Source organism: Syngnathus scovelli, chromosome 5 (genome assembly GCF_024217435.2).
Source record: "Syngnathus scovelli strain Florida chromosome 5, RoL_Ssco_1.2, whole genome shotgun sequence".
NCBI lineage: Eukaryota > Metazoa > Chordata > Actinopteri > Syngnathiformes > Syngnathidae > Syngnathus > Syngnathus scovelli.
Window position 1 is genome coordinate 12,761,946 of NC_090851.1, and position 21,175 is coordinate 12,783,120.

A 21,175-nucleotide genomic window follows, 5' to 3' on the forward strand; every position below is an offset into this window, starting at 1 on the left:
TGGACCAAGTCTATTGATTTTGTCCCTTGACGTTAAGGGTTTGAATGTAAATGTGAGGTTTCAATAAACTGTAACAATAGACTGCCTGTCTACCCTTGCCCGACTTGAAATTTTCAGAACATGGTCATTTTGTGTGGAGACAATTCTTTACGCCAAATCCTTAAATATTTCTTGAATTCTATCAAAACACAGACAAGTATTCGGTTCGTTTCGACGATTTGTTATTGCACTTCCTGTCGCGGAAACGCAGACAAGTATTAGGTTAGTTTCGACGATTTGTTATTGCACTTCCTGCAGCGGATGTTTAGGGTTGCTAAGCAACCTTGTGTGGTACGTGACTGCGACGAAAGTGAAAGGCTGGTGAGTTTTAGAGGGGCGTCAATATTATCAGTTTGTTCAGTGTTGGAATGAAATGTGGATCTGGTTGAGGTTGTTACTAATTGGTTTAAGACACGTCGAGTAGTTTTGTGCATAGATTGCCAGGCTAGCAAAACGACACTTGTTATTAGCACTAGTCAGTCGGTTGTTAATTATTGTCATGCCGTGTCAAAAGAATGATATGATGGTTTTCTTGTTGATTTGACAGCCTCAATGCAGAGAGCCGAAGCGCAATCAGCTGATGGGGATGGATGGGTGGAGGCCGAAGAGGAACAAATTGAGCTGCTTGATGGCAGTGAACAAGAAGCAAACTACGTTGGAGCAAATGCGTCTCCTCCACGGGTAAATGTTTAGAATAGACAAGAAACGATTTTGAACATAAGGTATTCAATTTCATGAGCACTAAAACGTTCATTGTTTTCACACCAGCCAAGATCAGAACTTGTTGATGTGACCCCACGGTCTCAGGCTGACGTCATTGATGCGGATAGAGCCCCCGCTCCTATTCGTCGTACTGGTCTGTTTTATAAAATAACTCAAACTGTCAAATTTCTTGCAATTAAAAACAAAGTTGTATGTAATGGCATATTCCATAAAGATCCATTGTGAGTTACTTTAAAATAAAGTACAGTATACAGGCAAACTAATAATCACAATTGATTTTTGTATAACTCTTCAGTACAGTATTAAAAAAAAAATACTGTATAATGTTTTCTTCTGTATCAGAGCAGGACAATACTTCCCAGGTTGGATCACCAACCCATTTTGCAAAGTCATCAGAGGACATGAAGGAAGAAGAACCAATGATGGAGGATGAGGATGAGCTCATTGTTCTTGATGCTGAACATGTTTGTAGCTTCTTCAATATTTCTACAAATAATGTCATTGTAGATTTCATTTAAAGCTCACTTCAAACTCAAATGATGAAATCCAATTCAGTCCAACAGTACATGGGTTGTACATTCTGCCAAAACAATTTTGATTCTCTGCAGCATTGTTTCCCAATCTCACAAAAAGTCTATGTATACTGAAATGATGATGTCTGGTGGTTGGGAATCAGTGCTCTGCAGAGATCAGGATTTCTTGCACACGTGTCCAGAATGATTCAGATGTCATGTTTGGTCTGTTGACAGCCTCTGGTTGCAAAGAAGCAAGCTGCACTGAAGAAGCAACTCATCAAGGATCTGGAGAGACTCAAACTGGATCTAAGGGAAGAGGTTGGATTAGATTGCCATTTTATGCTGAGGCAGATAATGTGTAGCTCACATGTCTTTATTGTCAACATTTCTGTGATCACTCATTTGATATTTATAGACTTGTGTGTGTGCTTTCGGATATCTGTGCAGGTGGGTTTTGAGAAGGCAGAGGCGAGCCAAACAGAGGAAATATACGTGCAGTTGTACAGTGAACAGGAGAGGCTCAAACGTCTCCAGACAAGACTAGATGACCAACAGCAGACCAAGGTCTTGTCTGAAGGCAAACATCAAAAAGTGCAAGATGAACTTGAGGCAGTAAAGTTATGCCAGTCCAGCGCTACCACCCAGTGCAGTAACACGAGAGCTGATGGTGAGATGCTTGAATTGCTCTGAGATTTATCTACCATACCACTTAGTACTCTGAATAAACACAGTGTCTGTTTTCATACAAGAGGAGAGAATTCTGAGAACATATTTAGTGTCAATAGACTGAAATTCTGAGCATTTTGACAATCTTAAGTTAAGCAATGCTTCTAAGCTATTAAATAATTGTCATCTATTGAACGCAAGGAGAACAGTAAAATGCAGTGGGCACATTCACATTTGACTTATGGTCGCCACAGCTCTCACCCAGATACAGTTCCTGACCGATGTTCTGTCACTTATCCATGTTGTATAGAAACAAAAGCTTATAACCTGACTTTAAATTCAACCATTGGTTTTAGAAATGACTCGTATTAAAGCTGAGATGCTCTCGAGTGAGGTGTAACGTATGAATATAAATTTGCTTCACTGCGGAAATATTAATCATTTAATGAACACAAAAAGGTCAGATTTTGGTAAGACAAAAGTTAGCTACGTACCTCTTATATTCCCAATCATAAAAGGGGTCAAATTTTGCAGCAGGATGGCGCTCCATCTCATACATTCATCTCTACATCAAAGTTCCTCAAGGCAGAGTAGATCAAGTTGCTCCAGGACTGGCCAGCCCAGTCATCATTGAGCATGTTTGGGGTAGAATGAAAGAGGAAGCTTAGAAGACAAAAGCAAAAAATCTTGATGAACTCTGACAGCCATGTAAGACGGCATAACAACTTCATCAATAAATCGTATGAATCATTAGCAAACTGCATGGGTGCAGTCCTTCAAGCTCATGGAAGTCAGACAAAATATTAAATATGTCTATAATAGCATAACAACTCCATTCACCAATGTTATGAAACATTTTTGTATTTGAACTGAATCATTTGTTTGATTTTCACATTACTTTATTGTGGGCGACAAAACTTTTGTCTTGCCAAAATCTGACCTTTCTGTGTTCATTAAATGATCGATATTTCTGTAATGAGGCAAATTATTTCATACATTACACCTCATTTGGGAGAGATGACAGGTTATATATGCTTTTGTTTCTACAACATGGATAAGTGACAGAACGTCTGTCAGGGACACACACAGACCTGCCGATGTCACAGACTGTTACCAGACCTCGTCTTGTGATTGTGGACTTAGGATGTAGTATTTGTCAGGAAATTCCTACATGTTCAGCTTGAATTTGCATTTTTAAATCACGTTATTGTTAATGCATGTCGCTCGCATCAGGCCAAAAACTCAGAAGTCATATTTTGGTGGAATTGTCATCTTTTTAAAAGTCTACAGTTTTGGTTTGTCTCGACGTGTGGGTGTTAGTTCTTAGAAAATATTGACCGATCAAAATTGTTGACAATGGCTTGCTCGTTTTCACGGTGGAATGCTAATGGTTGAACAAACCTGCCATTTTGGGCGTCTCCTGAAAAGTGATGATTTTGGAGATACGAGGATCGAGCCAGACACCAGCAATGTGAATGTTAGATATGAATACCGTATTGGCCAATCACGCCCCTATAAAAACTTCATTTTAAATGACTTCTTTCAACCAGGTAAAAAATGGTTTGTCTTTCCACATTTTAAAATGATCTTAAAGTTTTTAATACCTTCCAAAGATTGGTCGTTGTGATAAATGAGAAGACTTGCACCTTCTGCTGTGATTTCAATCCTGTGCAAGGAAACATCGCTACTGAAGATGATTGTCTTCAGAGAAGTCATTATATGGATAGAGACATAAACATTTGATGGGACATAGATTCCTACTAAATAAAATCAGGATATCATCCAACTATTCATTCATTTACTGCAACGTGAGTTCTCAATCGGCTCACGGGTGAGATGGAGCCTGTCCTAGCTAACATTAGCTAACATGTCGGCCCAAGCAGAGATTTTAACCCAGAACCTTAGCTTTGAAGCAAACATGTTTACTGCTTGGTGCTGGAAATGATCACATCAGCTTAATTTAAAAACATGTGGTTTTCTTATCCATAGTATCCAACCTACAAACCGAGCTAGACAAACTGAACTCACAGCTCAATTTCACTCAAGAAATCAGTGAAGATCTGCATTCTAATCTAAAAGCCATGAAGAACATCACACGCAAAACAGCAGCTAAAAAGTCCCAAGTCGAAGACCAGAAACTCAACCAGGTGAACACATTATCTGCTCTATCCATGATCAGTCATTGTTGATTGATTTACTTTTATGACAACACCAACAGGACATGTATGTGGAGCACCTCACAAAGGTCTTGGAGAGACTGACACAACAGAAGGATATGTATGAGGCTCAGACCAAAGCCCAGGCAGAGACAACTGAGGCAACCAAGGAAGCTCTTTCTGAGGTAAGTACAGCACAGCATACCTTCAATTGTGGACTGTGAATTAAATGAAGTTTGTCGTTAAAACAAACATTCTTTATTCAAGCAGTAGAGACCAGCCTGTATACCAGGGGTGTCAAACTCATTTTTTTCGCGGGCCGCATTGTAGTCATAGCTTCTTTCGGAGGGCCATTATGACTGTCAACCCAAATAAATGTATGAACACCTCATATTATATACAGTAAAAGCTACAAAACAAACTGACAAATAACTCGTTTTCAAATCAGACGAGTAAAAACTGGTCAAATATTTAAAAAACAAAGATATTATTAAAAGTGAAGACAATTTGCAATTCTAGCAATGACACACGAATTTGATGCACAATTTGTCTTCGCGGGCCACATAAAATGATGTTGCGGGCCGTATCTGGCCCCCGGGCCTTGAGTTTGACACCTGTGCTGTATACTATATACTGATGCGCTGTCTCACAAAGGATTTGTTGAAGATCTTAGGTTGACCAAATATTTTGATTGGACAAAATATTTGTTTATCTCCAGCTACTCTCTGTCAGAGAAACTCAGACAATCTTCAAAACTGTGAAAATGCAGTAACCCTGTTTGGTATTGGTAAATCAGTGTGTGTGTGTGTGTGTGTGTGTGTGTGTGTGTGTGTGTGTGTGTGTGTGTGTGTGTGTGTGTGCGCGTGTGCGCGTGTGCGCGTGTGCGCGTGTGCGCGTGTGCGCGCGTGCGCGCGTGCGTGCGTGCGTGCGTGCGTGCGTGCGTGTTTACATTCGTTTACAGGCGGAAATGCAAATGGTGTCTCTGGCAATGTCACAGAAACAGCTTTTACAGCAGTGGAACAAGAGCCTGGTGGACTTGAAGAGACGAGATGAAGACTTCAGAGCAATGCAGGAGGCTATACGGTGAGATTTCTACATCAACAATGGATTGATGTCAAAGTCTCTTACAGGTGGAAAAATCATTTTAGCAAAAATGTGATTGATGGTCTGAAAAAAGGAATAAAATACACAAAACTACTGCTCACAAGACATAAATACGAAAACAAAGGTGTGCATCAATTTCTTTCATTTAGTTACCGCTACTTATGTTTCCCACAGCATGGCTGAGCACCAAGTGATTGTGCTGGACAGAGAGATTGAAGGCATTAAGAAATCCATCTCTGGGCTACAGGAAGAAAGCGAGACCTTGACCATGCTGCTGAACTGTGGCCAGATGGACTGTGATGTGACTAAAAAGATGATTACTCAGAAGCAGACCCATCATGAAACTCTGTGGGCCCAATACAGCATCTACCTCCGTGCTTTGGGGCAGACGGAGCGGACACTCGCTGAACTCACGAAGGTTGACAAAACACCTCAAATGAGGCAGTTGTGACTTGATTGGCCTGAGTTTGAATGTCTCCTTCTCTAATTCTTAAGGAGGACAACATTCTTGAGGCTGAGGTGACTGATCAGAGACGAAAGCTGGAGAAAAACAAAGAAAAACACCTGGAACTGGAGAACTACATCATGACTCAAATGCTACAGAAGCTCATGGACAACAAGGCCGCTCAGTATTACCAACGACTCACCAACAAGAAAGCCTCACTCAAGAAAGAGAAGGTATACTTAAAAGAAGCATCTTTGGTAACGGGCTGTAGTGGTAACAATTACAGGTTCAAACCCTCACATAATTTTCATTTTCAAAATGCAATTCGTTTAGAAAGTATAGAAGCCGAATTGAAACTAGACAACAGGAGTCAAACTCAAGACCCGTGGGAACAATTCAGGCTGCATCATTTTATGTATTGATGGAAATGGATTTCACTGCCAAATGTCTTGCTACTATTTTTCCTTGACTTCTGACTTTAAAAATGAGCTATCCATGAATGAGCTGTCTTAAAAAGACAAGAAGTTGCAGGGCCAATAATGGGAACATAAAACACTTTATTTTGAACTGTAATACTCTCATTGTAATCATTCATGGCAAAATTTGTTGAAAGACCACACGTGCAAAAAGAGACATCAAGCAACTACCGGTACATTTACATTACTGTATATGATTTCACACTTTTCATAGGCCCCCAGAAGGCAACCATAGCAGTGATGTGGCCCATGATGAAAACAGTTTTGAAAATTGCTTATCCTAACATGGGTTGATACTTGATACTGTTTCCCCACTCTTATATTCTTCTTTGAATTAATGGGAGATCTGCAAAAAAAATTTAAAACTATTAAAAATAGTGTTTTCTTTATTTTTCTTTTTTTTCCACATAAACATAAGTCAGGTAGTCCTATTGTTTATTATCCCTCTCTGCTACTGGCTAGAACATTGTTATTTAAGCCCCACCCACAAGCTGTTCAGCTCACACCTCACCGGACAGCGTGAAGGACACATCTCTTTGCTACACTAGACTGGATTAATCAAAGAAAAGTAAGTAAAATGCTTTTATATTTTTTGGGGTGATCATTAGAATGTCTAGAACCTGTGCATATGCTTATTTTGTTAAATATATACCCCAAATGTAAATTAGTGCATGTAGTATATGTGTTGCAGATATGCAACACCGGGAGAGCGTGGTAGCAAAAAAGGCCCGAATTGTGAAAAGTGGAGTGTAAATCAGCATGGATCTTCCCGTTTATATTATCTTCTAATATATTTACACATTGTGTGTATTTGTAACATTTGTAAACAAGGGTGTAGAGCACTTTTGTCAAACTCAAGGCCCGGGGGCCAGATACAGCCCGCCACATCATTTTATGTGGCCCGCAAAGACAAATTGTGCATCAAATTCACATGTCAATATTAAAATTACTAATTGTTTTCACTTTTAAAAATAGCAATTTTTATTACCATTCATATTTTTAAAATATGTTAACAGTTTTTCTTGGTCTCTGTTTTGAAAACTAGTTATTCATCTAGTCATTCACTAGTTTGTTGAGTACCGTACACTATATATAATTTGAGACATTCAGACATTTATTTGGGTTGGCAATTTTAATGGCCCTTCGAAGGAAACCATGACTATGACGCGGCCCGCGACAAAAATAAGTTTGACACCCCTGGTGTAGAGGATATATCCAAGTAACTCAGTTTATTAACCTCTTTGTCTATGTTGAGGAATGTGAAGGTAGGGTCGTTAGTGAGGGGTTAATTTTACCATGATCGTCACAGAACAATAGGTTGGTCAAACACTTTTGTGTGGCATGTTAATAGACTACTGCAGTGGAATGTGTAAATGCAATGTTGAAGCGTCGACATTAAAGGCGCTCGGACTGCTACGTCCTGAAACGTCGCCGACCTCACCCGCTATTCCTCCTCCGGTTGGGAGCCGTCGGAAACGGTGTGCGAGGAGGCAGAAGAGGGGCAAGCGCGGAGGCGTCCGGGCCAGGCTGGCGGCCAACCCAGCGCGACCGGCGGTGCCCTCCATTCTTCTGGCGAATGTTCGATCGCTGGACAACAAAATGGATTACGTTCGCCTGCTGAGGTCTACGAACCGGACGGTGCGGAACTGCTGTGTGCTCGTGTTCACCGAGACCTGGTTGAGTGACAACATTCCGGACTCTGCGGTGCACCTGGAGCGGCTAGCGTGCTATCGGGCGGACCGTGCCATTGTACGAGGGGGAAAGTCGCGTGGAGGTGGAATATGCGTCTACATCCGAGAAGAATGGTGCCGGGACTCTGTGGTGGTATGTAAGCACTGCTCGCCGCTTGTGGAGTTTGTGATCATTAAGTGCCGTCCTTTTTATCTGCCGAGGGAATTTACCGCGATTCTGCTAGTCGCGGTATACATCCCGCCTTCCAACATCGAAGGAGACAGGATCGCGGCGCTTGGTGAACTGTACCAGGCTGTCAGTGAACAGCAAACAGCGCACCCTGACGGTTTCACCATCTTCGCTGGAGACTTCAATCATGCCAACCTGAAGTCTGTTTTCCCGAGGCTTCACCAGCATGTTCCTTTTCCGACACGTGGCGACAGCTTCCTGGACCTAGTCTACTCGGCGCAAAAGGGAGCTTTCAAAGCCACCCCCCTCCCCCATCTGGGGCTTTCTGACCATCTCACCGTTTTGCTTTTGCCCGCATACAGACAATTGGTAAAGGCATCCAGGCCGGTTCGGAGGCAGGTTCGAGTGTGGCCTGAGGGTGCCTCCGATGCACTTCGTGACTGCTTCGACACCACTGACTGGGACTTGTTTAAGCAGGCAGCCACCTACAACGATTGGACGGACATAGAGGAGTATACAGACTCTGTTACCTCTTACATCACGAAGTGCATCGATGATGTGACTTGCTTGAAATCCGTCGTCACTCGCGCGAACTGGAAGCCGTGGCTGACGGGGGCTGTCCTCAGACTGTTGAGGGCCAGGGACAAGGCTTTCAGAGCGGGGGATGAGGCTGGCTTGAGGACAGCGAGGGCCGACCTGTCCCGAGGCATCAAAGAAGCGAAGAAGGCGTTCTCGTGCAAGGTCTCCACCCACTTCAAGGACAGCAAGGACGCACGTAGCCTTTGGCGGGGCATTCAGACCATCACGGACTACAAGCCCGCGCCGAGGAGCTGTGAGGGCGACATCCGTCTGCTGAACGATCTGAACCGCTTCTTTGCTCGCTTCGACGCCCAGAACAGCACTTGCCCGCTGAAGACCACTCCCCCCCCACACGAGCAGCCCCTGCGCCTCTCTGCCGACGGTGTGAGGAGGGCGCTTGCCGCTATTGACACCCGTAAGGCGGCGGGCCCTGATAACATCCCGGGTCGAGCGCTGAAGGACTGCGCTGGGGAGCTGTCGGGTGTCTTCACGGACATCTTTAACGTTTCCCTGCAGCAGGCCATCGTCCCCTCGTGTTTCAAGGCTGCCACCATCGTTCCTGTGCCGAAGAAACCTGCACCGTCCTGCTTCAATGACTACCGCCCTGTGGCACTGACGCCCATCATCATGAAGTGCTTTGAGCGGCTGGTCATGGAGCACATCAAGTCCGTTCTCCCCCCCACCATTGACCCTTTCCAGTTTGCGTACCGTGCCAAGCGGTCCTCTGAGGATGCCATCTGCTCTGCCCTCCACTCGGCCCTCACCCATCTGGAGAGAAAGGACTCATATGTGAGGTTGCTGTTTGTGGACTTCAGCTCTGCCTTCAACACCATTGTGCCGCAGCGACTCATCTGCAAACTCGACGAGCTGGGCCTCAGTACCTCCCTCTGCAACTGGATACTGGACTTCCTCTGTCAGAGGCCTCAGGTGGTGCGTGTTGGCGACAAAATCTCCGCCAGCATCACGCTGAGCACGGGGGCCCCCCAGGGCTGCGTGCTCAGTCCATTACTCTTCACCCTGCTGACGCATGACTGCACTGCGACCTACAGCGACAACCGCATAGTGAAGTTTGCTGACGACACGACTCTGGTGGGTCTCATCACAAAGGGCGACGAGACTCGGTACAGGTCGGAGGTTGACCTTCTGACCACGTGGTGCAGGGACAACAACCTCCTGCTGAACGTTAATAAGACCAAGGAAATCATTGTTGACTTCCGGAAGGATCACACAACACACCTGCCGCTGATCATCGACGGTGCTGCGGTGGAGAAGGTGAGCTGCACCAAGTTCCTGGGGGTGCACATCAGTGAGGACCTCTCCTGGTCCGAAAACACCTCGTCACTGGCAAAGAAAGCTCAGCGCCGCCTGTACTTTCTGCGGAAGCTCAGGCGTGCATGTGCTCCTCAGGCAGTCCTGTCTACATTTTACCGTGGCACTATTGAGAGCGTCATCACCAGTTGCATCGCTGTCTGGGGTGGTAACTGCACTGAACAGAACTTGAAGGCCCTGCAGCGCATAGTGAATACGGCTGGTAAGATTATTGGTGCTTCGCTCCCCTCCCTGAAGGACATTTACACCTCCCATCTCGCCCGCAAGGCAACCTCGATTGCCAGAGATGTGAGTCACCCGGCTCACTCTTTGTTTGACCTTCTGCCCTCTGGGAAGAGGTACAGGAGCCTGCGCTCCCGCACCACCAGACTTGCCAACAGCTTCTTTCCCCAAGCTGTTAGGGCCCTGAACTCGCTACCCCCTTCTGCGTAGCGTGTGGCACTGTTGCGCTATTTTCGGGAATGTCTGCTGTACGCGCACTTGCTCCTTTTTTTTCTGCTCCTCTTATTTATTTATTTATTGTTGTGTTATTTATTCATTATTTATTCAGCACGCTTTTGTTATACTTGTTACTTGTTTGTCTGTTGTGAGCCATGTCTTGTCACCGTGGGATAGGGGGGAACGAAATTTCGGTTTCTTTGTGTGTCTTTGGCATGTGGAGAAATTGACAATAAAGCTGACTTTGACTTGACTTTGAAATGCACTCATGGTTTTTATTTTTCATTTTCAGCATGGTATTTCCAAGGAAAGCTTCTCGCTTCAGTGTGCAGGATGTGATAGATGCTGTCCAGAACGGAGAGAGTGATGTGGACATTGACTTCAATGAAACTGAGTTAGATGAAGAAGATTGTGGTGATGTGAAAGAGAACCAACCACCCACTGACACGAACATTGAGCCACAACCATCCAAACAGGCCAACAGATATCGGTAGCAGAAAAAGGATTTCACTAGCCCCAATACTGAATTGTCTGGTCCACCTCTCACCAAAGATGTGATTTCTCTCCACACACCACTGAAGTACTTCAACCAGTTTGTTTCTAAAGAAATGATTCAGTCTCTGACGACAAACAAAAATGAGTACAGCTTTCAAACAAAGGGAACATGTGTGAACACCAATCAATTCCAAGGAAATTGAGAAAATGTTGGGCATGTACCTCAAGATGGGCCTAGTACAAATGGCTGGTACCCGTATGTACTGGGAGGAAGACACACGACACCATCCTGTTGCTGACGTGATGCCACTGAACAGATTCCAGTCTTTGTTGACAACCTTACATTTCGTCAACAACTTGACAGTACCAGAGACTGAAAGGAAGGACAAACTGTGGAAGATCAGACCTTGGCTTGATTTATTCGGATAGAGCTGCCTGCAGGTGATACCAGAAGAGCACCACTCTGTGGATGAGATGATGATTCCTTTCGAAGGGAGATTCAGCAGCATCATGCAAGGCAAGCCACACCCATGGGGCTTCAAAGTATGGGTGAGAACTGGAGTCTCTGTTGATGTTGACCAAGGAAGCAACAATGGACTGCGAGCCAAATCAGAACATGGCTTGTCTGGTGATGTTGTGACAACGCTAGCTTCAACACTGCCAGAAGGTTACAACTGCAAGGTCTATGCAGACAACTTCTTCACCTCTGTTCCACTGGTGGAAGCTCCTTGATCAAGGAATACATTACGTCGGAACAGCCAGGCAGGTGCGCCGAACCAACTGCAACCTTGAAGATGACAAGAGTTTGAAGAAGAAGGGGAGAGGAGCCTTTGACCACAGAGTGGAGGTTAAACACAACATCTCTGCCGTCAAATGGTATGACAACCGAGCGGTCACACTTGTGTCGTCCTTTGCTGAAACTGAGCCTGTGGAGAAGATCCAACGTTGGGACAAAATCAACAAGACCTACATAGAAGTTGAAAGGCCTGACATTGTGGGCATCCACAACAAATACATGGGAGGTGTGGATTTGCTGGATTCATTCACAGCCAAATACAAGTTCCCTGTGAAATTTTGCCGCTGGTACATGTACATCTTCTGGCACACCATCACCCTTGCTGTGGCCAACGCCTGGCTCATCTACAAGCGGGACTCTAAGGCTCTCGGGGTCTCTCTGAAAGAGACACTGAACCTGAGACTGTTCCAGGCACAGCTAGCATCCTCTCACATTCTGAAGGGCACAATCCAGACTAATGAGAATCCAATCAGCGTCCTACCCAAGAAAACATGTCCACACCCACCACCGGATGTGCCTAAGGACCTTCTTGGTCATTTCCCAATGAAGACGAAGAAGAGAGGGTGCTGCAGACACTGCCCTACAGGATACACCGACACACAGTGCTACAAGTGTGATGTCCATCTTTGTTTCAAAGACGACAGGAACTGTTTCTGGGATTATCACTGCTAATGAAGGAAGAAGAAGAAGATGAAGTGGCTTGATATTTGAAGTAGTGTTAGCCTTGATTCTGCATGCACCTAGTATACTGAGCGTGACTTACAAGCCAGTGTATCTAGCCTGATTGCATTGCACATGTAATCTTGTTTTTATTTTACTTTATAAAAAATAAAACCACAAAAAATATGATAAATGCTGTCATTATTCAGGTTACATACTGTGTAAATGAACTTAGCTGTCTAACATAGGAGCAAATAAGTTTACCTTGACTAGACAATGAGTAGGACCACACGAGGCCTACAGGAAATTCTGCTACCCATCCCACCCAACGTTGTAACGTTACAACGTGTCCATAAAACCTTACCAAAACATGACAAGTTTGCAAACACTACATTATGGTGCCCAATGGGCTCTAACAACACTATATGAAATGTTTCTTTCTTTTTTTTTTTTTTTTTTATACATGTTTTCCTACATCTGGGTCTTACTTAAGATAGAGACCAGCATGACATCACAATTCCTTCTCTCCTATTAGGTCTATCAGCTGTGGCATTTGGAGAGTGACATAATGTCAGCTAAGGTGGAAAGTAAAGTGATCGATGAGAAACTGAAAAACCTGGCCCGATCTCAGAGGGAGCTCAATGAGGAAATCACAAAATACAACAAGGTGGTCGCATCTAATCAGGCTGACAGTTCTTCCATTGATGCACTTATCACACAGAAAGAAACCGCTATTGCTAACTACAACAAAAAAAAGGATCTCATCGCAGCTCGCACTGGGGTAAGGATTCCTTGATTGGTTAACTTGTTGAACATTTGGAGCACTGATGTCAAATTCAAGGCCCTGGGGACAGATCTGGCTCATCACACCATTTTATTTAGCCTGAGAAAGCAAATAATGTCGTGCTGTTTCTTACTAAATGGATCTGTTACATTTTAAATTTTCACAGGAAATCTGGACCAAATTTGCAAATTTTCCTCACTTTTAACAGACATGACAAACATTTTAATGCAATCCCTTCTTCATAAATAGAAATGGATTAAACTACAATTGTATAATGAAATGTACTTCTCATTACAAATCGGCTGTACACAATCAGGCTTTTGTTGCCGATCACGATCAGCAGGTATTTAAAAAAAACATTGACAGGTCAACTAAATTCAACAATTCAACTAAAAGGTGGACCAATCTATCTAATGTATTTAAAGTTTTAAACCCCGTTTCCTTGGTGAATGGGACTGGCCTAAATCACAACTAGCCCAGATTTGCGTAAACTTCACATCCATTGAAATGTATTGGGGAAAAAAATAATAATTCAGTCCTAAAAAATATCCCCAAAACACTGATAAACACTCAATACACAGAACAGCAGAATGGGAGGAAAATGAATATATTGGAAATAAATAGTTTGTGTGTGGGAGGGATATGACTGTAGAAACCTTGGATTATTAAGTGAGGCAACACATTACAACCCCAATGTCTTATTTTGCGGATGACGCCATTGATCGATTAACAAATGATGACATTACAAACAATGACCAATTTTGCATAAATGCAAAATATCTGGCAGTCCAATTTAGCCTATCAGATCTGAGTCAAATCTAATTTCAAATACAGTTTGTTGAAAGAAAAAAAATAGAAAGTATATAGTCGGTAATGTCAAGCGTATAAATATAGTAGGGAATACAAATTAGATTGACACCTTTAGAATGTGTCTTTGAGAATCTAAATTTTAAATGTGCGTGTACCTGTTTTGCCAGCATGAAGACCTCAGTCCTCTGCAAATCAAAGTTGAGGCAATCAAGACTCAATCTGAGGAATTGTCAGAAAAAATCAAGACTGATCAGCAACTGTGGCTGAAGCATCAGGGAACACTTGTCGGATTGGCGCTAGAGATTCAGGCACACAACAAAGAATACAACAAACTTCAGGCAAAGTACACTGTGATGTGTCAGAAGAAGATTTATCTGGAGCGTACGTTACGTAATTTATGACACATTTTTACAAATAAGATCAGATTTACCATTTGTAAAATGTAATTCTTAACATGCTGACTCGAACCCCACCAGGTCAGCTTAAAGTCATGCACCGTGACGAAAATGAGGTCGAGAAGAACAATAAGATGCTTCAAAGAGACTTGCTGAAGCTCAACACGCTTCTGAGCAAGAACACCCAGTTGGGCCATGCTGTCGAGCAGGAGAACGCTATGATAGAGACCGACTTCCTTCACCAACTCAAGGCATACCCTTTCTGTTTGACACACCAACGTTCTTGTTCTCGTTTGAATGGTAATGCTAAATGTTAATGATCTGCAATATAATGTGATTAGGAGGCAGAACGGGAGTCTATTGCAATGGAATTGAAACTGGAGAAGACCCAGGGGGAAAAAGAGAAACTTCTCAGCAGTTTGCTGAAGGCTGAGTCAGTTGTTTACTCAATATCAATTCACTTATCTTTCATATTAAAAACGTCTCTGGAACGAATGCAGTATTCACTAACATCCCTCTGTGTTTTATGACAGGCGACAGATCATGCTGTGGGAAAAGAAGACTCACCTTATGAAAGAGACACGCTTAGTAGTGGAGGAGAGTCATGGAGAAATCCAGATAATGAAGGAAGACGTTCACCGTATGGAGGTACTGTGCCTGTACTGGTTCAATATGTGAAAAAATGCGAGTGTTGATCATCACATTATAAGAGTGATGTCCTTCATAATCTAGTGCAATACAATGATGGCATAACTGTCCTCATCTATAAAACATTCAATGATCATATAATCTTAATTCAAGGTGGCTCTAGGTAAAATGAGAGCAAGCTGTTTAATCTCTCAGGGGTGGCCAGTCAGTAGTGGTGGTTTCGAGGGGGGGGGGGGGGGGGGGGGGGGGCTAGACCGAAGCCCCCAATGTGGCTCCCCACCATCCTGTTGTGATCTCGGCCATATGTGTCAAACTCAAGGCCCGGGGGACAGATACGGCCCGCTACATGATTTTATGTGGCCAGTCAGTAGTGGTGGTTTCGAGGAGGAGGGGGGGGGGCCTAGACCCAAGCCCCCAATGTGGCTCCCCACCATCCTGTTGCGATCGAGGCCATATGTGTCAAACTCAAGGCCCGGGGGACAGATACGGCCCACTACATCATTTTATGTGGCCCCCAAAAACAAATTGCCCATCGGTTTCTTGTGTCAATACTAAAATTACAAAATGTCTTCACTATTAAAGAAATACAGATATTGCTAGAATTTTTTTTACCATTGATCTTTTAAAATATTTGAACAGTTTTAGTCTCCAGTTTCAAACCTATTTGGTCATCAGTTTGTTGTGTAGCTTATACTCTAAAATGCGTTGATAATAGTAATAAATATTAATAAATATTATAGTAAAAGGAAACTATGACTAAAATGCGGCCCGCGACAAAAATTAGTTTGAGACCCCTGATCTAGGCAGTGCTGCAGTAAGACATGTGCTCATGTGCACACTCACAATGAAAATGAGCAAGTAGTGCATATATGTATGTACGTCACAACACACCTGGCCCATACATGCGCATATCGGCCATATTGTGCCCAAACATTGACCTTCTATCACGTTAATTGCTGAAGAAATTATTCAGCTCCAAAGGGACTGTTTTCATATGTGAGGAGAATTTCCTTATGCTCATGGCAGCGAGGGTTTGAAAGCGGCAATGACAAATAATTTCATTAGATTTTGAATCATTTGCTTTTATTTGATCAATGACCATCAAAATCCATTGAAATGACTTGCCAGCATGTGTGGGCCATGGTTGCTCGGCAGTGGCGGATCAACACTCATCTTAGCATAGTCTCCCATTGTTAAGAAAGGCCTCAAGATACCCATGCAATTTGTTACAACATATCTTGCAAGCAGTCCTCCTACTTTGTTGCGGAAATGGTAAGAGTGGCACCTGCCGCACATTTCTTAACCCGTCTCTGTAAGTCACACTTATTTGCCGGAAATTATTAAGTTTTTGTTTTGTATGTGGAATTAATAATTTTGCTTGTTTTGTTCTTTGAACACAGTGGTTTTGCACGCAAGTAATGTATGCTTCATTTTGACTTTGAAAAGAAATTACATTTCCCCAATTAAAAATGTTTTGTTTTGGTGTTTCATGTCATTGTAAATTTCTGCATCTGTGCCAACAAAATGTGTTCTTTTATGTACTTAACAGCGGCAGCTTAACCAGCTGATGAAGCAGCGGGAGCAGCTCGTGAGGGAGAGTGTCGCGGCCGTGGAAAAGAGAGGAAATATCATTGAGCGCAATGATGCCCTGACCGGAAGCGCTAAAAAGCAAATTACAAAGGGCGAGCTAAATCTCATCAATGATGGCTTGCGGCGCAAAATAAAAGAAGCGCAAAAGGTTGTCTGTTTGCGTGATTTATGTTACCTTTGTTTTTGTTTTGTTGTTCTTGTGTTGTTTGTTACCTGACATTACCTGACATGTTTTTAAGATGGTCAAAGAGTGGGACCAGGAAATTAAAGAACTGCAGGAGAGCTGGGTGAATCTGAACAACATTGTCGCACATCACAAACAGCAGCTGATGGACCTGTCTGGCATCAGTGGGGTCCTTGAAGCTGATCTTGCAAAAATCCAGGATGCTAAAACCACAGTATGATGCAACAAACAACTTTTTTTTTTTTTTTTTCATATATTTTCCTCTTTTAACATAGTCAGGTTCAACCTGAGACTGTGCAGGTTCAATAGCCAGACAGATAATCTCAACAAAAAGCGTTGTTGCTATTGAGCAATGTTTCCTAGCTGTGAAAATATCCGTGGTGTGCTATGTGAAATTCATTAGTCTAAAAAGTATTGACTGCAAATAATAATTATCTTACACAAGGTGGCAGAAGCTATAAATACACCGTGTGCCTTGGTTAAATGAATGTTGGGAAATTATATATTTTTTCCACAGCAGGACAACATCAGCTTGAGCCATCTATTCTCACCAAAACCACCATATTCACATAGTTTCTTTTCTACCTCCTCTCTAGGACCAAGCTCATCTGATGGAATTTCAGAGCAAGGCCAAGAAACTCCAAGAGGTGACAGATGGAAAGTATCGACCTTCATCCTCATCTGGATCGGTGGAAGCAGCTACGCGGAGCCTAAAGGAACGTTTGCTCGCTGTCAGCGCCGTTATAGAACGTGTGTGTGAGGAGCTTCCGGATCACCGAGCAGCTCTCAGTGCGTTGTTACTGCCATTGGCAGCAGGCACACACAGTCTCCTGGAGAAGGAAGCAACAACATGTGAGTGAAATGCAAAGTATAGGAGATATACAGGCTGCATTTTTCAGGTGCATAATGTCAGTTCTGGGAAGACCCGCCCGCACATGGTTTCCAAATTCTAGAAAGACAACTTGCAGGCTAGTTCTTTTGATATCTTCTAAGGCTCCTCCTTATGGAGCCTCCATGAATGCATAAACTGTGAAGAATTTGGACAGGCTTGATGTGTATTTGAACACCAAGTGGGGTCGAGTCATGCCGGAAAGTGACATGCTGCAGAAACTGCGGCCTTCAGATGATTCAGCCTGTGAATTTGGACACGGGGAGAGAGAAAATTAAAAAATTTGCAATTTCAGAAATATGTTATTAAAAAGGGCGAGGTATCTTTGGCACAAAGGCAGAAAACATCTTGGACTGGATTGGTGACAGTCACGGGGCACATAAAGAGGGCCACTGTCAAATGGAGATCCTCCCAGACTGTCAAGCATCTTTTCTCTTGCGTGCTCAAGAGGAAGTACCAAGAACTTGTGCATCTTGAAAGTGAAACTCATAACGTTATGATTCAATTAACCGCTTTCATGCTCCGTTGATGAAACCTGCGTGACCGAACAGTCGCTGACTTGTGCTGGCGACTTGGAGTGTCTATAAATTCAGCTTACAACTGCACTCATTCTAAGAATGGTCATGGAAAGCTCGATTTTGAATTATATATTGTAATTTGACAAATGCCGATTGTGCGGCAGGAAGCGTTGCTAAGTAACAATTAGCTTCCAGCATGGAACAGCTGCTATATATAGAACAAGTCGAGGGATTTGCGCCACCCTATGGCTACTTCATCAGTCTGGATGGCTCATCCCACGGCCATCTCAATCTCCAGACCTCAACCCCATTGAAAGCCCGTCAAGTGAGCTCAAGAGTTTAATGTAGAACAAGGTCGCTGGATGATTTCGAGAATGAGGAATGATTGAGATCCGTTTTTCTGTGTTGTCCCATCTTGTGAGACATTACAGAATTAGGTGGTCTTTTGTCAACAAATGGGGGTTGTAAAATGTATTAACATCAGGGATACTTAGAATTGTGGCACACTTGATTTGATGTAAATAAATATTTATCAATTCAGATTGTTTTTCACACAAATAAATGCCTTTGAATTAAAGGTTGGATTGTCCACTTTTTTCAAATTTGGTCACATAAAATCTTATAGAATAGCCAGGAGTGACAATAATTCTGGAAGGCAGTGTATGTCATCACATCGCTCAGCTCTAACTGCATCTTAAATTTTGATGACTATGATTGATTGATTGATTGATTGATTGATTGATCGATTGACAACTTTTATTCCGAACATTCAAATACACAAACAATATCCCGTTTGGTATCAGTCAAAATCCCTTCATAGAACCAAATGTAATTGGGAAAGCAAAATAAACACAGAGAAAAAAAAATACAATACAATCTAATACAATTATTCTAAATCGTAAAATACTTTAGCGCAGTTGTTGCAGTACTACCTTAGTGCAGTTATCCCGCAAGCCCCTCAGATGGAGGAAAAATGTATTTTGGGGCTGCAACATATTATTTTAATAACAGATTAATCTGTCAATTATTTTGCCCTAGTCAGTGAATCAGATACACAAAACATGTCTCAATTTCCACTCCTATATTAAAAAAAACATTTCAAATTGACAGTGCAGAAAATGGACAATCATAATGATTCAGTCCCTAGCTTGGTCAAGAATACTGTTGAAAATCTGATATCTTGATTTTGACAGTTTTAAATGAAAAGCAGTATCTAAAATTTAGATAGATACTAAATTTAGATACTTAGTATCTAAATTGCCCATGCCCGTAGGTATGGGCAAACTACGGCCCGCGGGCCACATCCTGCCCGCGGGCCACATCCGGCCCGCGGGACCGTTTAATCCGGCCCGCCAACCCTAAATAAATTGTATTATTAAACTTTTTTTTTTTCGGTCATTTTGCCTGCAATGACTGCGTTTCCCCAGTAGATGGGGAACCACTCGCCTGCGCATTTACTACCGGAAGCCGTGTCAGAAAGCTCGGTGCACACTCACAAGTGCGTGTACGTACTCAGTAGTACGGAAATGGCGCACTCGCGCTCTATTTGTAGCAGTGCCGAATTTAGAGCGTGGGCTGTGACGACAGCATTCTTGTAATTTGCGCGCCGAGTTTTCGGATACAGTTTTACGCTAAAGCCACCCACAAACCTTCCCCTGGAATCCTTCCATTAAAATGAGTCGCCCAAGGAAAAGCAAGGTGGACACTGAGTGCCGAGTGTTTAAAAAGAGTGGCCAATTTGGCTCGACGTACGCGACGTGACGTTCAGCCACATGAACATCAACATCAAATGAACACTGAAAATGAAGGGGAGGCTTTCTAGTTTGTTGTAAAAAAATGCATTTTGAATATGATCTGTACAAATAGTAGGGATTGAAACTAGCGACCATTCTCATTTTCAAACAATGCAGGATGCTCAAGGACATTGATGCACCTATTCCACCTGTTTGTGACTAATCTTAACCTTTAAAGTTCTTAAGGCTTACTTTAAGGAAGTGTTTTCCGTTTCCTCACTTCTGTTACCAGGTGTTTGTGAGTTAAAACTCTGCTCTGATTGTCAGATACCCCTCACCGTGTTGCCGTTTTGATTACTTTATTTGGATGTATGCTTGCACCGATTCTTCAAGATGATATATTTGGTCAAAATGTTTGCCATTTGATGTGATCTCATAAGATAAACATACATCTTTCATTAATCTGACCTGCAGGCACTGAAGTGATGGAGACTGTTATTCATAATAACAGTGTCATATTTTATGAGAATCACTGATAGCAGTTTTTTAGGGATGTTTTTTTTTTTTTAATGCTGTTAATAAATGCATTTGTTTTCAAAAAACTTTTTTTGAATATCCATGCTTTACTACCTACTAAAGGCCAAAACCTTTTATGCAATGACCTTTACAGGTCGTTTATATTACTTCACACAAACACTACATCCATCTGCTCCTGGTTCGGCCCCCCGGTCAAAATTTAGAACCCAATTCGGCCCGCAAGTCAAAAAGTTTGCCCACCCCTGATCTAAATGATTAATGACCAAAAATAAATATCGATTGATTTGATAATCAATTAGATGTGGATTAATCATTCCAGTCTTTGTTATATCTTTTTCAGCAAACCATATACTTTCCTGACTAAAAAGGTTGGGATGGATAAAAAAGATGGACTAATGTAAATTTATTTTGTCACTATCTTATAACTGAGGAAAAAGACAGTGGCTAGTGCAAGAGGCAGAACATGGTATTAGCACTACAAATACATTGTGTGCTGTTAAAGTAGCTTCAGAGGGCTTATTTTGGACACAAAGGACGGAACTCCCCGGAGGCGCGCCTAAAACCTCTCAGCCGCTTAATCCCTCACTGAAGAAATGATGTAATAAAAATAACATATATATAATAAAAATAATAATGTAGTATCCAAGAAGAGGGCAGTACTGAATATAAAACTGAACACGCTATGCATGTTTAAAATTGATTACAATAAATAAAAACACATCAACTAATGGGTGAAAATAGTCCAAATCAGCGCTGACTGCATTGCTTCCCAACAATTTTGAATGCCACTTTGGAAGCCCAAAAAA

At 42.6% G+C, this 21,175-nt stretch overlaps 1 protein-coding gene across 2 annotated transcripts; it reads left to right on the forward strand.

Moving 5' to 3' along the window:
- The first annotated feature begins 367 nt into the window (after positions 1-367).
- LOC125968746 (coiled-coil domain-containing protein 40) lies at positions 368-20,529 on the forward strand. Of its 2 annotated transcripts, XM_049720118.2 has the most exons (19): positions 368-720; positions 808-895; positions 1,105-1,226; positions 1,512-1,595; positions 1,725-1,944; positions 3,933-4,090; positions 4,162-4,284; positions 5,061-5,182; positions 5,378-5,621; positions 5,699-5,881; positions 12,817-13,062; positions 14,043-14,256; positions 14,352-14,521; positions 14,612-14,703; positions 14,804-14,918; positions 16,468-16,656; positions 16,748-16,906; positions 17,289-17,544; positions 17,877-20,529. In XM_049720118.2, coding segments are annotated over exons 1-19 (2,916 nt in total). In that variant the 5' UTR covers positions 368-591; the 3' UTR covers positions 17,879-20,529. The 2 variants fall into 2 exon arrangements, with proteins under 2 accessions (XP_049576075.1, XP_049576074.1); XM_049720117.2 differs by having other exon boundaries at positions 17,289-20,529.
- Positions 20,530-21,175: the final 646 nt, after the last annotated feature.